At 38.1% G+C, this 17,221-nt stretch overlaps 1 protein-coding gene across 1 annotated transcript in view; it reads right to left on the reverse strand.

Annotated features, from left to right (window-relative positions):
* Positions 1 to 17,221, reverse strand: part of LOC124581692 (translation initiation factor IF-2, mitochondrial) — an 83,039-nt gene that overhangs the window by 14,099 nt on the left and 51,719 nt on the right. Inside the window, exon 10 of the mRNA XM_047131291.1 lies at positions 12,465 to 12,569. Coding sequence (XP_046987247.1) covers positions 12,465 to 12,569 — 105 coding nt within the window. The remainder of the gene's footprint in view (positions 1 to 12,464; positions 12,570 to 17,221) is intronic.

The raw sequence follows: 17,221 nt of genomic DNA on the forward strand, positions 1-17,221 counted from the left end.
GAAGTATCAGTGTAAGATTGAAAGAAATGCATCCCACAGGTTAGAGTACTAAAATCCTAATGGTTAACTGCTGAAGTGTCAGACTTTGAAGCACTCCTGAAAAGCAGCGAGTCTCTCATAATACCAGGTACAGAAAGGTGGTTGAAACCTGAAATTAATAGCAGTGAGATTTTTGGGGAAAATTTAAGTCTATATCAAAAGGATAGGCAAACAGGAAATGGAAGTGGTTTATTTGTCGTAGTAGACAAGAAACTCAAATCCAATGAGGTAGAAACTGAAGCTGCATTGAAATTGTTTGGCCAAGACTTAGTACAGGGGTGAGTATAAAATGATAATTGGATCCTTCTACTGCCCACCACACTCATTTCTTGATGTATCCAAAAGCTTTAGAGAAAACCTCAGTTCACTTGTAAGTTCCCCAATCATACTGTAATCATTGGTGGAGACTCTAATCAACCAACAATAAATTGGGAAAACTACAGTTCTGTTAGTAGTGGGCACAATAAGACAGTCTGTGAAGCATTATTAAAAGCCTTCCCCAAAAATTACCTAGAACAGATAGTTCGGAACCCGATTCATGATGGAAATATATTGGATCTAATGGCAACAAATACACTGATAAGCCAAAACATTACGACCGTTGCCCACTGTTACGTTGGGTGCCACCTGGTAACATTGCCAACAAATGACACAATAACAAAAATATGTATGTAGAGCAGACACAGACTGGGAATTATCTTAGTGAAGATGTGGGCTGCAAATGGAGAAATCCATTGAGATAAGTGACTTTGACAAAGGGCAGATAATTATTATGCACAGCCTGCGAATGAGTATCTTGAAAATGGTGAAGCTAGTCAGATGTTCACACGCTACTGTTGTGAGCATCTACAGACAGAGGTAGAAGGACGTGAAACTACCACTAGGCGCTAAATGGTTGCACACCAACAACTCTTCACAGATCGTGGGGTTTGGAAGCTTATCTGCTCTGTAAAGTAGGATAGAGGGTGATCTGTTGCATCCCTGCTGAAAGAGCACAATGTTGGTGCACGCACACGTTTCGGAGCACACTGTTCATCATACATTGTTGAACATGCAGCACCAAAGCAGACCATCCCTATGTGTTAACACACAGTTACGACTGCAGTGGCTGCAAGAACATCAGGATTTGACAGTCGATCAATGGAAACATGTTGGCTCTTTGGGTGAACCACATTTTTGCTATAACAGCTCAATGGTTATCTCCACAAATGCAATCACTGAGGTGAACGGCAACTCAAGATGTGCAGCGCACCACAGATTCAGGCTGGTGGCAACAGTATCATGCTATGGGAGGCATTCCTCTGCACTTACACGGGACCTGTGGCAGTCTATATGGAACTGCGTTCCCTGTAATTGGTTCCATATAGACCAGAGAAGCAATCACTATGGTACGATTTGGTCTGGACCCATCCACTATACTGGAATCTGGCAGTTTGTAATCCATGACATACCATCTTTTAGCAGTGTTTTGTTTTGACGGACAACAAATGTTGGGGAAAATGATTCCGAGCTTTTCTTCTCTAATGTTTAATCACATGTTCACCTGAAGATACAGCTTTTAGTGGCACAAAACTGGTAATGATTCAGTAATAAAGGACCAAATACAGCCGAAGTGGTTACTAATACCCAAGATGAGTACTCATAGCTGTGATCGCCACACCTACAATGTTGCCTGCAAGATCACAATTACAGAGGCAATCAAACAATCATTCTTCCCACACTCCATACATGAAGGGGATGGGAAGAAACCCAGTAACTGGAGCAATGGGGCATATCCTCTGCCATGCAATTCATGATGGTTTGCGGAGTATAAGCATAGAAGTAGATATCAGGGAATAACTTCCTTGGTACCTGTTAGAAGGAGCCTGGAATACATCCAACAAATAACTGACAATGTTGGTTGCTTCTCTGTGATCAAGAGATCAGCAAAAAAAATGAAAGTTACACTGGGCTATCAAAACAATAACAAGAACAATGGACATACTATGTGTCATATAGAACAGCTAAAGTATTGAGACAATCACTTTTTTCATTCTACAGTGACATCCTCTATAGTGTTTGACAGGCTATTTGTGACAACTGTACAATCATGATACATCTGAAAAATATGATTTCTAGACTACGAGTTGGTTTGCTGAACAGTATTTTAAGTTTTGCTAACACTTAATTTTCACAATCTCACTTAATATGTTGAATATTTGAATGCATCTGTTGAGACACTCTTCTTGTGAAAATATGAGGGTCGTCCAAAAAGTAAGTTCCGTTTCTATTTCTATCCGTGGCAGCGCTACGATTGCAGTTCCGAGCATGCTCGGCAGTTGCTCTGACTCAAGGAGAAGACATGTACCCCATTTTCTGATCGCTGCTGCTGAAGTGTGCTTTGTAGTGCTTCTTTATAATGTCAGCTGTAATTGAAAATGCTGCCGCGTGCGAAATCACATCTGTGATTTATTTTCTAAATGCAAAGAAAGTTAAACCAAAGGAAATTCATCGGCAAATCTATGAGGTTTATGGACAAAATGCTATTAGTGATTCAATGTTTAGAAGATGGGTCAGACTGTTCAATGAAGGACATGATCCAGTGCACGATGAAGAACGAAGTGGATGCCCATCTGTGGTTACTGATGAACTGGTTCACACAACTGAAGAGAAGATTAAGCACACACTTAGTGCCCTTGCTATGCAAGTTCCGCAAATCTTACGATCACTGATTCATAAAATTGTTACTGAAAAACTGAACTTTCAAAAACTTTGCTCACATTGAGTACCCAAAATTCTTACTGAACAACACAAAAAACAACGGATGGCAGTGCACTTCAGTTTTTGACACACTACAATGAAGAAGGCGATGGTTTTCTTTCTTGGATAGTCACAGGAGATGAAACTTGGGTATCGTACCACACCCCAGATACAAAACGGCAATCAGTGGAGTGGAGGCACACTTCATCCCCAATGAAGATTAAGCCTAAGCAAATCATGACTCCTTGAAAAGTCATGTGCGCCATTTTTTGGGACAGAAAAGGCCTTTTGCTGACTGATTTCTTACCATGAGGCCAAACAGTCAATGCACATGGTTACTGCGAGACCATTAAGAAATTGCGCCATGCAATACAGAACAAGGGCCGAGGATTACTGTCAAAAGGTGCTGTTTTTTCTACAATAATGCCCGACCTCCACGGTGAATATGACCAAACAACTCTTACAGGAATTTCACTGCGACACGTTTGATCATCCTCCGTACAGCCCAGACCTTGCTCCTAGTGACTTTCATCTATTCCTAGACCTAAAATCTGGTCAACACTTCAACAACGATGATGAGCTGAAAGAACATGTTACCACATGGTTGAATACACAGGTGGCAACTTCTATGAAGAAGGCATACAAAAGCTTGTGCCACACTATGACAAGTGCCTACAAAATTTCGGTAGCTATGTAGAAAAGTAGTTTAACAGCTGTAGATTTTTGTACAACAAATATTTTTTTCTGAATCTGTACACATTTGTTTTATATAAGCAAACAGAACTTACTTTGTGGACACACCTCGTAATTTAAAGCTAGAAGTGATGTGAACAGTTGTTTTCAAAACAGAAGTGCAATTGTTACAGTTATCAATTTCGTTTATTATTTTTGTTTCTATTATTATTTTTTTACTTGCTACCCAGTTACACAAAAGAAGAAGAAAAAACTAATTTAATAGTGTTGCATAATCTTGACAATTCACAGTGATTAGAAAGGATTTCCTTCATATAATAAATGGTTCATCACAGTATTTTCAACCTCCCCCTTGTTGTCAGTCACTTACACTACAACTGTGACCTATCAAAAATAGCCAAATTTTGTGAATACTGTACGAAAAAGCAATGGCACATTTATCTGTAGTCCCTTGGATTGTAACCATATATCATTCATGTTCCATTTTATCATCCGTCTGATACCATTGTGACACAGCATGAACATAAGATGAATTTCTCTACTCTTAAGAATTCAAATAAACACAATAATGTTACTTGTAAAGTAAATAAAATTATTGTTGTTTATTTGTTCTAGAAGTTTATAAAAAAGAAATACAAATCAGATGATTAGTATTGCCATCGTTTTCACAGCAGCAGACTTAAATTCATCATGGTTCAGCAAATTTCCATGAAACATGTATAAATTAAAAACAAAAACTTTCCTCGTGAATCAATCTACCCATTAGTCAAAATTGGATCAAAATCCTTACAGTAGTTTCTCCGATTAGTCTAACCCCCCCCCCCCCTTACACACACACACACACACACACACACACACACACTTGCTGGATTTGTGATGGTACACACCAGTACCTCTGACAAAAAGTCAAAAACATAGTTTTGAGATGCAGTACAACACAACTTTTGCTGCAGTTGAAGCGATGGAAAATTGTGCACACATGGTTCGAAACTAGACTATAACTGATCTAAAACATATGCAGTGGCAAGCAGTTGGAGATGGCTGTGCCCAGTTGTATGATAATCCTCTTCCTGCCTGCTCCACAGCTCTGCAGGTGCTCCACTACTGCGAACTGCCATATATCCCTTCAGTCAGTTCAGAGACAAGAGGCATACAGTGAAAACCTTTCAAAGCTATGTACTGTTTTATAAACCATTAATTAAAACATTTAAATTTCTTCCCTTTTTCAACAGGTTATAGTACAAACTTGTATGTGTTCAGCATTATTGTAATTTCTTTTTTGTACCAAATTGTAAACTGAAATATAAGCACCATCAATAAATCATGCAAGAAAAAATTGTAGGTGCACGAGGGAGTTTTATTTTTTACCCACATAAACATTATCATCACACTTTCAAAATGCTCATAAAAGTGTTAAAATAATGTTTTAAGAAGTCTAAATTTCAGAACCACCCCAAGGAAGGTCATAATATTGGAACCTCTTTTTTTATTCATCTCCTAAGAGTCACCAGGCACATTTTCTCTGGTGTTTTGGCAGATTTTTGTAATTTGTTTATTGCATTGTGCAGCTGGAATCAATCCAAACAAATAGAGCTCATCATGAATTTCAAGACCCCTACCGTCGATGGAAAGATCAGTTTGCTTCCCATTACAACAAAATGGTTTTTAAAGTGGAATTTTATGTGCCCATTTGACAGAGTGGGCCCAAATTAGTCTATTGTGATATCTGTTTCATTGATATGTATTATTAGGGACAGTGACACCTGAAGAATAACCATCACTACTGCAGCAGTTGCAGCACAATCATGGCCTGCACTGACTGCTACTGCCAAGCATGCAGCACTAAATGAGCCACTGCTGGACTGCTGTTTATTACCTGCATTTTACTGCCCCTGTTAATACATATTGATAAAACAAATATTGGACTAGATTAATTTGGGAGCGCTCTGTTGAATGGGCACATAAGAACAGTAATTATTTGGCCTGACTCCACCTACACAATGCAAAAAATAAACTGCAAATATCAACTGAAAAAGCAGAATAAATGCCCCTGACAACTCTTACGAGACACGACTACGACTAGCAGAGTGACACAGAGGGAGAGAGAGAGAGAGAGAGAGAGAGAGAGAGAGAGAGAGAGAGAGAGAGAGAGAGAGAGAGAGAGAATGAAGCTACGAACAATCATAAGACACCTATTTTCTATTTTAGTGATGCCTTTGAATGGGAATAAAACTTGTTTTCTTTAGAAAGCAGACAAATGTGAAAGCTATGCAGCATTTCACTAATTTATGTTTCCTAATATGGTCTGATGCAATAAAACATGATAAAGTTCTCTGTACAATATATGAATTATCTTACAGTCCCTGTTTATCTGACAAATCAAACCATGAGAAATATGTATGTATTTTCATGTAACAAACAATAACCATTGAAGCTAAAAATATCTCAACAGCATAAAATCAAACAACGGAAAATCCAGGATGGAATGTTTCAGTTGCCTGAGACTGCAGTCGTGTGAGGTGTGTGTGTGTGTGTGTGTGTGTGTGTGTGTGTGTGTGTGTGTGTGTGTGTTGACAAAGGCCTATGGCCAAAAGCTTTAATAGTGAGAGTCTTTTTGTTATGCCTGTCTACAAACTTTGTTTAATATTGCAAAAGTTTATTGTTAAGTCTATTTTTTATACTGTTGACACTGACCATATAGCAGAGATGCTGAGTCATAGATAGGCATAACAAAAAGACTCTCATTATTAAAGCTTTTAGGCATAGGCCTTCGTCAACAATACACACACATACGCACGCATGGGTGTGTGCGCGCGCGCGCGCACACACACACACACACACACACACACACACACACGCAACATCTCACACGACTGCAGTATCAGGCAATCTCAGGCAACTGAAAAATTCCATCCTGGATTTTCCATTGTTTGATTTTATGCTGTTGAGATTATATATATTTTACAAAAAAAATTAATGTTTTGTATTGGACTATAATGATTTTCAACAAAAATGACACCAACAATTAAACAATATTTTTAATTCTTCACATTTTGTGTTTTGCGCACCATGCAGTCAGTCCCAAGTTATCAGAATATGTATTTGAGGATTACAGAACAAAACAACATGCTATATGTGGGTATGACACCATCAAAGGCTACAAGACTGTTTATGGCTTCTGATTTATGATCTTAGTGAGCACACAGACACTAACAAAGAAGTGTAGGACTATTTGTGATATGAGAAATTTTATTAAGAGGTACCGATAAGCCTGATGGTTTCATATCTCACCTGCTATAAAACTAATAATATTTTTGGCGTGAAAGGTTTATTGTTCAGTATCTCTGTCAGCTAAATTTTATGACCAGAGCACCATTCATTTTTCTTAATGATCAGCACAACCTCCCTGCATGGCCTTTCCATTCTTTCTTTTTACATCCAGTTTGATGTTTTACTCCTGTTCTTTCTCCTTCGAATTTACGTACATTGGCATTAACTTTCTTATGATCAGTCATTCTAATACAGAGCAATTTTCTACCTATTTTCTATTTACTAATGCTTTGTTTGTTGTCAATTATAGATCTTCATCCAGCTTACTATTCATTTCCCTTTCTTGTGTCTATTTTATACAGGGCTATTACAAATGATTGAAGCGATTTCATAAATTCACTGTAGCTCCATTCATTGACATATGGTCACGACACACTACAGATACGTAGAAAAACTCATAATATTTTGTTCGGCTGAAGCCGCACTTCAGGTTTCTGCCGCCAGAGCGCTTGAGAGCGCAGTGAGACAAAATGGCGACAGGAGCCGAGAAAGCGTATGTCGTGCTTGAAATGCACTCACATCAGTCAGTCATAACAGTGCAATGACACTTCAGGACGAAGTTCAACAAAGATCCACCAACTGCGAACTCCATTCGGCGATGGTATGGCCAGTTTAAAGCTTCTGGATGCCTCTGTAAGGGGAAATCAACGGGTCGGCCTGCAGTGAGCGAAGAAATGGTTGAACGCGTGCGGGCAAGTTTCAGGCGTAGCCGCGGAAGTCGACGAATAAAGCAAGCAGGGAGCTAAACGTACCACAGCCGACGGTTTGGAAAATCTTACGGAAAAGGTTAAAGCAGAAGCATTTCTTAAACAGGAGATTGGAAAACCGATGGATCGGTCGTGGTGGAGATCATGATCAACAATTCATGTCATGGCCTCCACGCTCTCCCGACTTAACCCCATGCGATTTCTTTCTGTGGGGTTATGTGAAAGATTCAGTGTTTAAACCTCCTCTACCAGGAAACGTGCCAGAACTGCGAGCTCGCATCAACGATGTTTTCAAACTCATTGATGGGGACACGCTGCGCCGAGTGTGGGAGGAACTTGATTATCGGCTTGATGTCTGCCGAATCACTAAAGGGGCACATATCGAACATTTGTGAATGCCTAAAAAAACTTTTTGAGTTTTTGTATGCGTGTGCAAAGCATTGTGAAAATATCTCAAATAATAAAGTTATTGTAGAGCTGTGAAATCGCTTCAATCATTTGTAATAACCCTGTACTCTATTACATTTGTTTGTATTGTCTGAATCCCATATCTGACTCTGTGCCATGCTCAACAATTTTTATTCCTATGAAAGCATGTCTTCATATTCATTGAGTTTCAGATACTAACCCTCAAGCATTCATTTTTTGATGCAATCTTGAGAGTCAAACCAATTGTGTCTGCATTCATTCATTGTTTGATGCAACCTTGATAATCATACCAACTGTGTCTGGATCTGTTCTCTCTGTAATAGTCCAGTGTAACATACTGTTACTACTGCACTACGTGTAGTGTTTGTTTTACTCCCTTTTCTCATCAATCTTCCTTTCTGTAATTCTATGACTTTTAGTTCTATTTCATGGCATGATAAACAGAGACAATGTTGCCATTAGTAGCAGACTGCAGAATTGAAGCTATGAGAAATAGCCTTCTTCCTTCCCACAACTATCTTCATCTATTCTGTCTTGACACACTGTTACTTCTGAATCAAAGCAGCACTTTTTTTTCCCCCCAGGAACTCGAGTCATGTTTGCTTCTACATCAATGTAAATGCTCATAAATGTCCTCTACTGATACAGTTGTTTTATAATTCCAGCTATACCATTAACTGATGAAATTGCATGGTACCCAGTAGCGGCCAGTGATCATGTGCTAATGCGCTACAGCACACTGTAAATATCCCGTTTAAATTATTCCATTTCTCTTCAAATGAGAGCTAGAAATCACATTATAAGCACATCTTCCTCTTTGAATGTGTGCTAGTGTGAAAATAAAAAGGACAAAAACATGTTTTGTAGCATTCTCTCCATGACAACTATGTAGAAACAAGTGTCGAATGCTGAAATGATAGTCACCCACGCTAAAATCAACTCAAAGAAGACACACAGCTATCTGTTTTCGACTGTGTATGCTCTGATGTGGCATTATCCCTTCTGGCACTATGGATGCTACATTGCACACAGTACTGGTAAGTATTTTTCTTTGAAAGTGTGCGTTAAGTATTGTGCATGCAATATGGCAAATTCTGTAGATGATTTGCTGAAGAGCCCTTTCCAATAGATCTTTAGAGTAGGCAGTGAGAGTTAAATAGTTAGGCAGATCTATTCCAAAATTTAATCTAGCAAGAGGAGGGCATGGGACAGGACTCACTGATTTGGCTCGAATTAGTTGAGTGCATGCAGGTTCAAGTTCCCAAAATATTTCACCTGAGTAGGTTGCAGGAAAAGGTAAAATGCTATCTAAGATTTAATATGCAGACTATGAGGAACTTTTGAACAGCAGTTGTCATATGGTGCCATGGCACAATGGTCAAGCACACCGATGCAATTCGTCGACTCGGGTTTGATTCCTGCTGCTATCATCATTTTCCCTCTTTTTTCCATTTTATTTAATTCCTCATTATGTTAAACTAATAATTATAAATTATAAAATTTAAATATATGTAAGGAGTTCAATTTATATATGTAAAATTAATATACAGTGTAATCCCGACTATTTGTGTGTGAATTATCTGGTTTGCGGGTTATTTGTGCATCTGGAGGGAGGGAGGGAGGGGGGGGGGTAAAGAAGAAGAAGAAGAAGGAGGATGTGAAATATTTTTTCTAGCAAACAGCAATAAACAAACCCCCCCCCCCCCCCATGTGACAATAAGTGCCATTCCCATTGTTTCAATGACTGCCACATATCAACAGAATACGGTTTCCATTGTTATTGGCCAGTTTGTTCCGAGTAAATTGAAAACTGATGTTAATTGGCTTTTAAGTGTCAACAAAACAAGTTACAAGAAATCTGTAAAAGAATGACAGAAATACGAAAGACACATGTGTTGACATTAAAACAAAAATTAGAATTAGGTGAAAGATCTGAGAAGGGGAAACAGCTGCAAAACTAAGTGCTGGTATTGGTTTTCATGGTGGCTATTCAAACTTGGAAAAAAAGTCCCTGAGAATTCCAGGTGTCATGACCAAGATGGTGTCAAGAAACTCCTGATAAATTATTGGCAAGTGGGGAGTGGAGGGGAGGGGAGGAGGTTATCATACCACACAATAATGGCTTTCCTTTCCTGTCAATAATTTATATGCAATAATATTCAAATAATTAATAGACTTTGAAGTATTAAGTATTTTAAAATTTGTGATTTATGAAAGTCAACAAAATTAAACTCCAATGCTAGGCAGAATCCAGAATTCCTTGATATATTATGAAATTCCCTGAGATTTGCCTGATTTTTTTTTTTTTTTTTTTTCAGGTAAAATATAATTCCCTGAGAATGCCAGGTTTCCCAGAAGAATCGCCACCCTGGTACTGAAATGCAGAATTTCCAGGACATTCAAAAGGATAAGCAAAAAATACAGACTCTTGCCAGGACATGCAATTATAGTTCTGGACCATCTGCACACAAAAGCATGAAGAGATCTATATTTTATGAACTAGATGCTGCTCTTTTGTAATGGTTTAGCCAAAAATAAGCGGGTGTGATGTATGCCAAAAAAGCTAAATTTTTTCATGAAGTTGTAGTGTTACAGGGAGAATTTAATGCCCTACCCGGATGGCTAACCAGATTCAAACAATTTCACGGTATACAAAAACTTACTGTTAAAGGAGAACTGCCTAGTTCAAATGTTGCGGTAGCTGATTCTTTCCAGGAAGAGTTAAAGAAATTTGTGGAAGCAGAGAATTTCACACCAGACCAAATTTATAATGCAGACAAAAGTGGTCTGCATTTGAAATGTATACCATACAGAATTCTTGCTTTCAAGTAATCTAAAGAACGCATTACAATTTTGTGACTGCTAATGTTTCTGAAAACCACAAAATGAAACTACTAGCGACTGGGGGGGGGAGGGGGGGGGGGGGAATCAATCCTGAGCATTCATAGATATCACAGCTAAGGCTCTCCCTGTGCATTATTGTACACAAAAAGGAGTATTTGGGGGGGGGGGGGGGGGTAATGAAATTTTTAAAAACTGGTTCCACACATATTTTGTACCACAAGTTCAGCAATTTCTAGAAGAGAAAGGATTGGCACACAAGGCTGTTCTACTGTTTGGTCTCTTGTATATGACGATGGTCTTACTGCGACTAAGTTTTCACCTTCTAACGTGACTGTCATTATACAGCCAATGGTCCAAGGCATAATTGCATAGGTAAAACAGCACTTCTGGGCTGGTCTATTGAGAATGCTAGGTGATGAGGATTATTTGGTGGCATTCTGGAAAAAGTTGACAATTCTATACGGCATACACATGATTTCTGATGTCTGACAGGAAGTCAACCCACATACACACATTTCATCATGGAGGAAAATTCTTCCACATATAGAAGTGATTTTCAAGGTTTAAGTGATGAAGAAATACAACTGCACAAACAATGAATCTGGCAATGAGTTTAAAAGGTTTTGAAGATGTCAATGAAGAAAACTTACAATAAGTGGCTACAGACTGATGCATATAAACCCAGCTTCCACTACACAAGTGACACCGACATGTGCCCGCTGCTTCACTAAACAACAAGGGAGAGGACAGTAAATACAAATGTGAATGGGGGGGTTAAGAACGGTGACTTTGTGCTGCACTGCAATGTGTTAATACTCTTCTGGAATATATAGGCCACAGGGGTTTCTCTACAATGATATTATTGCCACAAAACAGTTTGAAATGCAGTGCGAAAAATTTTTAAGGAACAAACATGCCTACAATAATTATGCACAGTACTTGGATAAACTTTTGAACAAAGAATGTATGTTTAAAAAATCTTAATTATTTGTGTTTTTAGATTATTTGTGGATCTTCCCCTGCACATTCCCCTGAATAATTGGGAGTACACTGTATTCAATTTAGTCATGATAACTACCCTCATAAGTCGAAAGACTAAAGGTGGTGTTAAAAAAAGCAGGTATACGAGGAAATTTGCTTGAAAGCACGTTGACAAGAGTTGGCTCTGCAGATGTGATGTTCAAAATGCAGTTTTTGCTTTTCATGTTTGTTATTTGGTAGAAGTGATGCATGGGATACAGGATGAGACCTAAACATCTTAATGCAATAATAATAATAATAATAACAATAATAATAATAAACCATGGTGGAAATCATAAGCACACAATGTATTTGATCTTAGTGTATTAGGTAAAGCTAATATTACACCAATATTAAACTGCGCCTATCATGACGACATAGTAGAACACAATCTGTTTATTTTTCTAATATTGTAGCACATTGGTAAAATTTTTCACGAGTTTCCCCTGTTGGTACAACTAGAACATACTGATGGAAGAAGGTTATTACTTGATGTTTTTCTCTCTTACAGCTTCTGAAAATGAATGTGTAAACCAAACATAACTGAAACCAAAGAAACAATACATGGAAAAGAACATTAAATATAATTTTCTGTGTTTTCATATGTTATTTGTGTTACAAAGCAAAAAGTGTAGAACAAAATGAAGATATATTCTTAGTTACCTTACGATATTGTTCTGTCTTTTCTTCAACTACTTCTTTATCGGCCTCCATCTTCTGCTGCATCTGCTGCAGTTCTCTCCATTTCACAACTTCATGTGCACGTTTCTGGCCAGGAAATATAAAAGAAGTTAACCATATAAGACTGAGACAAAAGTAAACAGTAAAAATGTCACTTTAAATTGGAATGCATGTTTATTACGCAAAAAGGAGATGCATAGATTGATGCTAAGAAGAGGTATGGATGTGTTTAAATGATAAGTATGTTTGTACGAGGATGAAGAGGCGAGCGACTGTGCTGGCACAACGTAGCCACAGAGGTGTCTTTCTCTGTGTCTCTAGTATGAAACACTGAAGTAATGAAAGCTACAAACAGTTTTTCTATTGATTGTATTTGCAATTTTGTCTCCTGAGGACCTGAATGCAAGTACTAGCTTAAGAACATGCCATCATCTTTGTCATGATTCTCATCTTATTCGTTAGCCAACTTCATCTAACTTTTTCTTTTGTTTCTGTATTTCCTGGTTTTCATTCTAGTGATACGGCTGATTTTAAGGACACAGCCAACTGTTTGGCTTATATAGTTACTTCCTTGCTCCACTAAGTTACTAATATTTATTACTATTAATAAGATTGATAAAGATTACAAAAACTATGAAAATGTAGTAAATAATACCATAAAATAATGAGAAATGCCAATGTTTCAGAATTTCCTCAATAGGAGATATCAAAGGTGTAAAAGAAAGAAAACTTCCTCTTGGGACACAGAGACGATTTACCACATCATCAGGGTAGAAACTCAAGTCACAGCCACAAAACCTGGATGGCTCAGAAGTTAAGAACTTGTATACTAAGGTGATAAAAAAAAGCTGAAGAAACAGAGAAAGAAGCAAACAACATGGAATGTAAAAAAAAAGAAAAGAAAACAGATAAAAAAGGGAGTGATAGAGTAAAGATTACGAACAATTAGGCTGTGCTGTTTTGAAGAGTAGATGTCAGGAGGAAATGCCAAAATGTTTCACAGGATGAGGCAGTTTGTGACAGGAAAGCATATTATTAAGTTGGCAACAATAGAATGTAACCAGTAAGGCGTATCTGTAGCAGTTGTGATCACAACATATGAGCATCTTGTACTGCAATGATGTCTTTTCTGTTTTCTCTTCTCATAACAGAAATTGCTACCATAACTTTGTTTTTGATTTGCACTCAAAAAAATGGATCCAACAACGGAATAACACTTCAGCTTTGTGAGAGATGAAACACCAATGAGAAAATGACAGATTATGTAAGAAAAATGCTGATCCTATCCTAACCTAACCTAACCTAACCTAACCGAAGACTCCAGTTGTAATATACAGTGTAACACAGAATTCTGGAATGTACTTCAATTAGTGGCTTATAAGCATAAATAGTAACTTTTACAGTATTATCGAAATTCAACCTGTTCCCTGTTCATAAATGTGATGACAAGAATTGTCAGAATAATGATCTGATTGGTGTCACTGCAGATACCTGTTACAAATTCTATTACTTTAAAATATTTCATTTTATAAACTTTTGTGAGCAGGAATCAATAACACACCAATTCATTAATGTCACTATGAAATTTACTCAATTTTGTGAGCATGTATGATTAAGATTTTTAAAATTTCTTATTCTCAGTTTATTGTTGCAGTTGAAAATCATTGTGTGAGCAATATTTCTATTGTGTCACATGGCAACAACCTGCCAACAGGTTTAGTCATTAGAAAGTTTGGTTTTCAGTTCACTTTCCTGTCCACCTTAGCATTTTTACTTTCGAGCAACAGCTTTGTGATAGCAAGAGCTTGTCCACTATGTATCAGCAGCAATTGTAACACTTCGAAGAACAGTCTGATAACTTGACAGGTGTGTGTGTGTGTGTGTGTGTGTGTGTGTGTGTGGGCGCGCGCGGATATATATATATATATATATATATATATATATATATATATATATATATATATAATGGAAGGAAACATTCCACGTGGGAAAAATTATATATAAAAACAAAGATGAGGTGACTTACCGAACAAAAACGCTGGCAGGTCGATAGACACACAAACAAACACAAACATACACACAAAATTCAAGCTTTCGCAACAAATTGTTGCCTCATCAGGAAAGAGGGAAGGAGAGGGGAAGACGAAAGGAAGTGGGTTTTAAAGGAGAGGGTAAGGAGTCATTCCAATCCCGGGAGCGGAAAGACTTACCTTAGGGGGAAAAAAGGACAGGTATACACTCGCACACACGCACATATCCATCCACACATACAGACACAAGCAGACATGCTTGTGTCTGTATGTGTGGATGGATATGTGCGTGTGTGCGAGTGTATACCTGTCCTTTTTTCCCCCTAAGGTAAGTCTTTCCGCTCCCGGGATTGGAATGACTCCTTACCCTCTCCTTTAAAACCCACTTCCTTTCGTCTTCCCCTCTCCTTCCCTCTTTCCTGATGAGGCAACAATTTGTTGCGAAAGCTTGAATTTTGTGTGTATGTTTGTGTTTGTTTGTGTGTCTATCGACCTGCCAGCGTTTTTGTTCGGTAAGTCACCTCATCTTTGTTTTTATATATATATATATATATATATATATATATATATATAAAATAGAGGGAAACATTCCACGTGGGAAAAATTATATATAAAAACAAAGATGAGGTGACTTACCGAACGAAAGCGCTGGCAGGTCGATAGACACACAAACAAACACAAACATACACACAAAATTCAAGCTTTCGCAACAAACTGTTGCCTCATCAGGAAAGAGGGAAGGAGAGGGAAAGACGAAAGGAAGTGGGTTTTAAGGGTGAGGGTAAGGAGTCATTCCAATCCCGGGAGTGGAAAGACTTACCTTAGGGGGAAAAAAGGACAGGTATACACTCGCACACACACACATATCCATCCACACATACAGACACAAGCAGACATATTTGGTCTTTAAATATGTCTGCTTGTGTCTGTATGTGTGGATGGATATGTGTGTGTGTGCGAGTGTATACCTGTCCTTTTTTCCCCCTAAGGTAAGTCTTTCCACTCCCGGGATTGGAATGACTCCTTACCCTCACCCTTAAAACCCACTTCCTTTCGTCTTTCCCTCTCCTTCCCTCTTTCCTGATTAGGCAACAGTTTGTTGCGAAAGCTTGAATTTTGTGTGTATGTTTGTGTGTCTATCGACCTGCCAGCGCTTTCGTTCGGTAAGTCACCTCATCTTTGTTTTTGTTTTTATTTTTATATATATATATATATATATATATATATATATATATATATATATATATATATATACACACTCCAGTCCTGTAACCCGGAAGGTGTACACGATCAAAGGCAGAGCCACGTGTGAAAGCACCCACGTGATCTACCAACTGACCTGCCTACACTGTGACACATTCTATGTGGGAATGACCAGCAACAAACTGTCCATTCGCATGAATGGACACAGGCAGACAGTGTTTGTTGGTAATGAGGATCAACCTGTGGCTAAACATGCCTTGGTGCACGGCCAGCACATCTTGGCACAGTGTTACACCGTCCGGGTTATCTGGATACTTCCCACTAACACCAACCTATCCGAACTCCGGAGATGGGAACTTGCTCTTCAATATATCCTCTCTTCCCGTTATCCACCAGGCCTCAATCTCCGCTAATTTCAAGTTGCCGCCACTCATACCTCACCTGTCATTCAACAACATCTTTGCCTCTGCACTTCTGCCTCGACTGACATCTCTGCCCAAACTCTTTGCCTTTACAAATGTCTGCTTGTGTCTGTATATGTGTGGATGGATATGTGTGTGTGTGCGAGTGTATACCCGTCCCTTTTTCCCCCTAAGGCAAGTCTTTCCGCTCCCGGGATTGGAATGACTCCTTACCCTCTCCCTTAAAACCCACATCCTTTCGTCTTTCCCTCTCCTTCCCTCTTTCCTGATGAGGCAACAGTTTGTTGCGAAAGCTTGAATTTTGTGTGTATGTTTGTGTGTCTATCGACCTGCCAGCGCTTTCATATATATATATATATATATATATATATATATATATATAGGGAAACATTCCACGTGGGATATATATATATATATATATATATATATATAGGGAAACATTCCACGTGGGATATATATATATATATATATATATATATATATATATATATATATTACCAAAATTAAATCACTGGGGTGTTACAACAGACGTCTTGACAATCCTTGATGAGGAGCACATTAATGTGGAAAAATATGACGCATCTCAATGCAGATCAATTTTTAGTGGATAAATGAGAAAAAAATTGAATGGAAGATTGAGAATCATCATCCAACTACACAGTAACGGTGTCACTGCGAAACTGTACCAATCTGTGGTCTGGTGGCCTTAAAATACAAGTATAATTGTTTGTAAATAAAACATGAAACATGAAAATAAACTCAAATCCTTCTATAACAAGTAGTTTACTGTCATGTGGATGTTACGAAAATAATGTTTCTTTACAGACAAACCACGAACACAAAGAATATTAGAGCACAGTTGGAGAAATAAGGACAAGTTCCGTCTGTGGTGAGACCATCAGAGATAGTACAGCTTGGAAGCAAGATGAGAAATAATCTATGATCTTTTCAAAAAGTATCATTTCAGTCTTTGTCATAAGTGATTTTGGGAAACTATGAGAAACCAAAATCTGGGAGGCAGCATGGAACTCCAGTCCCTTACCTCACTATGTATGACCAGGTTTGCCTCTTTAACATGTGATTA

This window comes from Schistocerca americana, chromosome 1 (genome assembly GCF_021461395.2).
Source record: "Schistocerca americana isolate TAMUIC-IGC-003095 chromosome 1, iqSchAmer2.1, whole genome shotgun sequence".
Classification (NCBI taxonomy): domain Eukaryota; kingdom Metazoa; phylum Arthropoda; class Insecta; order Orthoptera; family Acrididae; genus Schistocerca; species Schistocerca americana.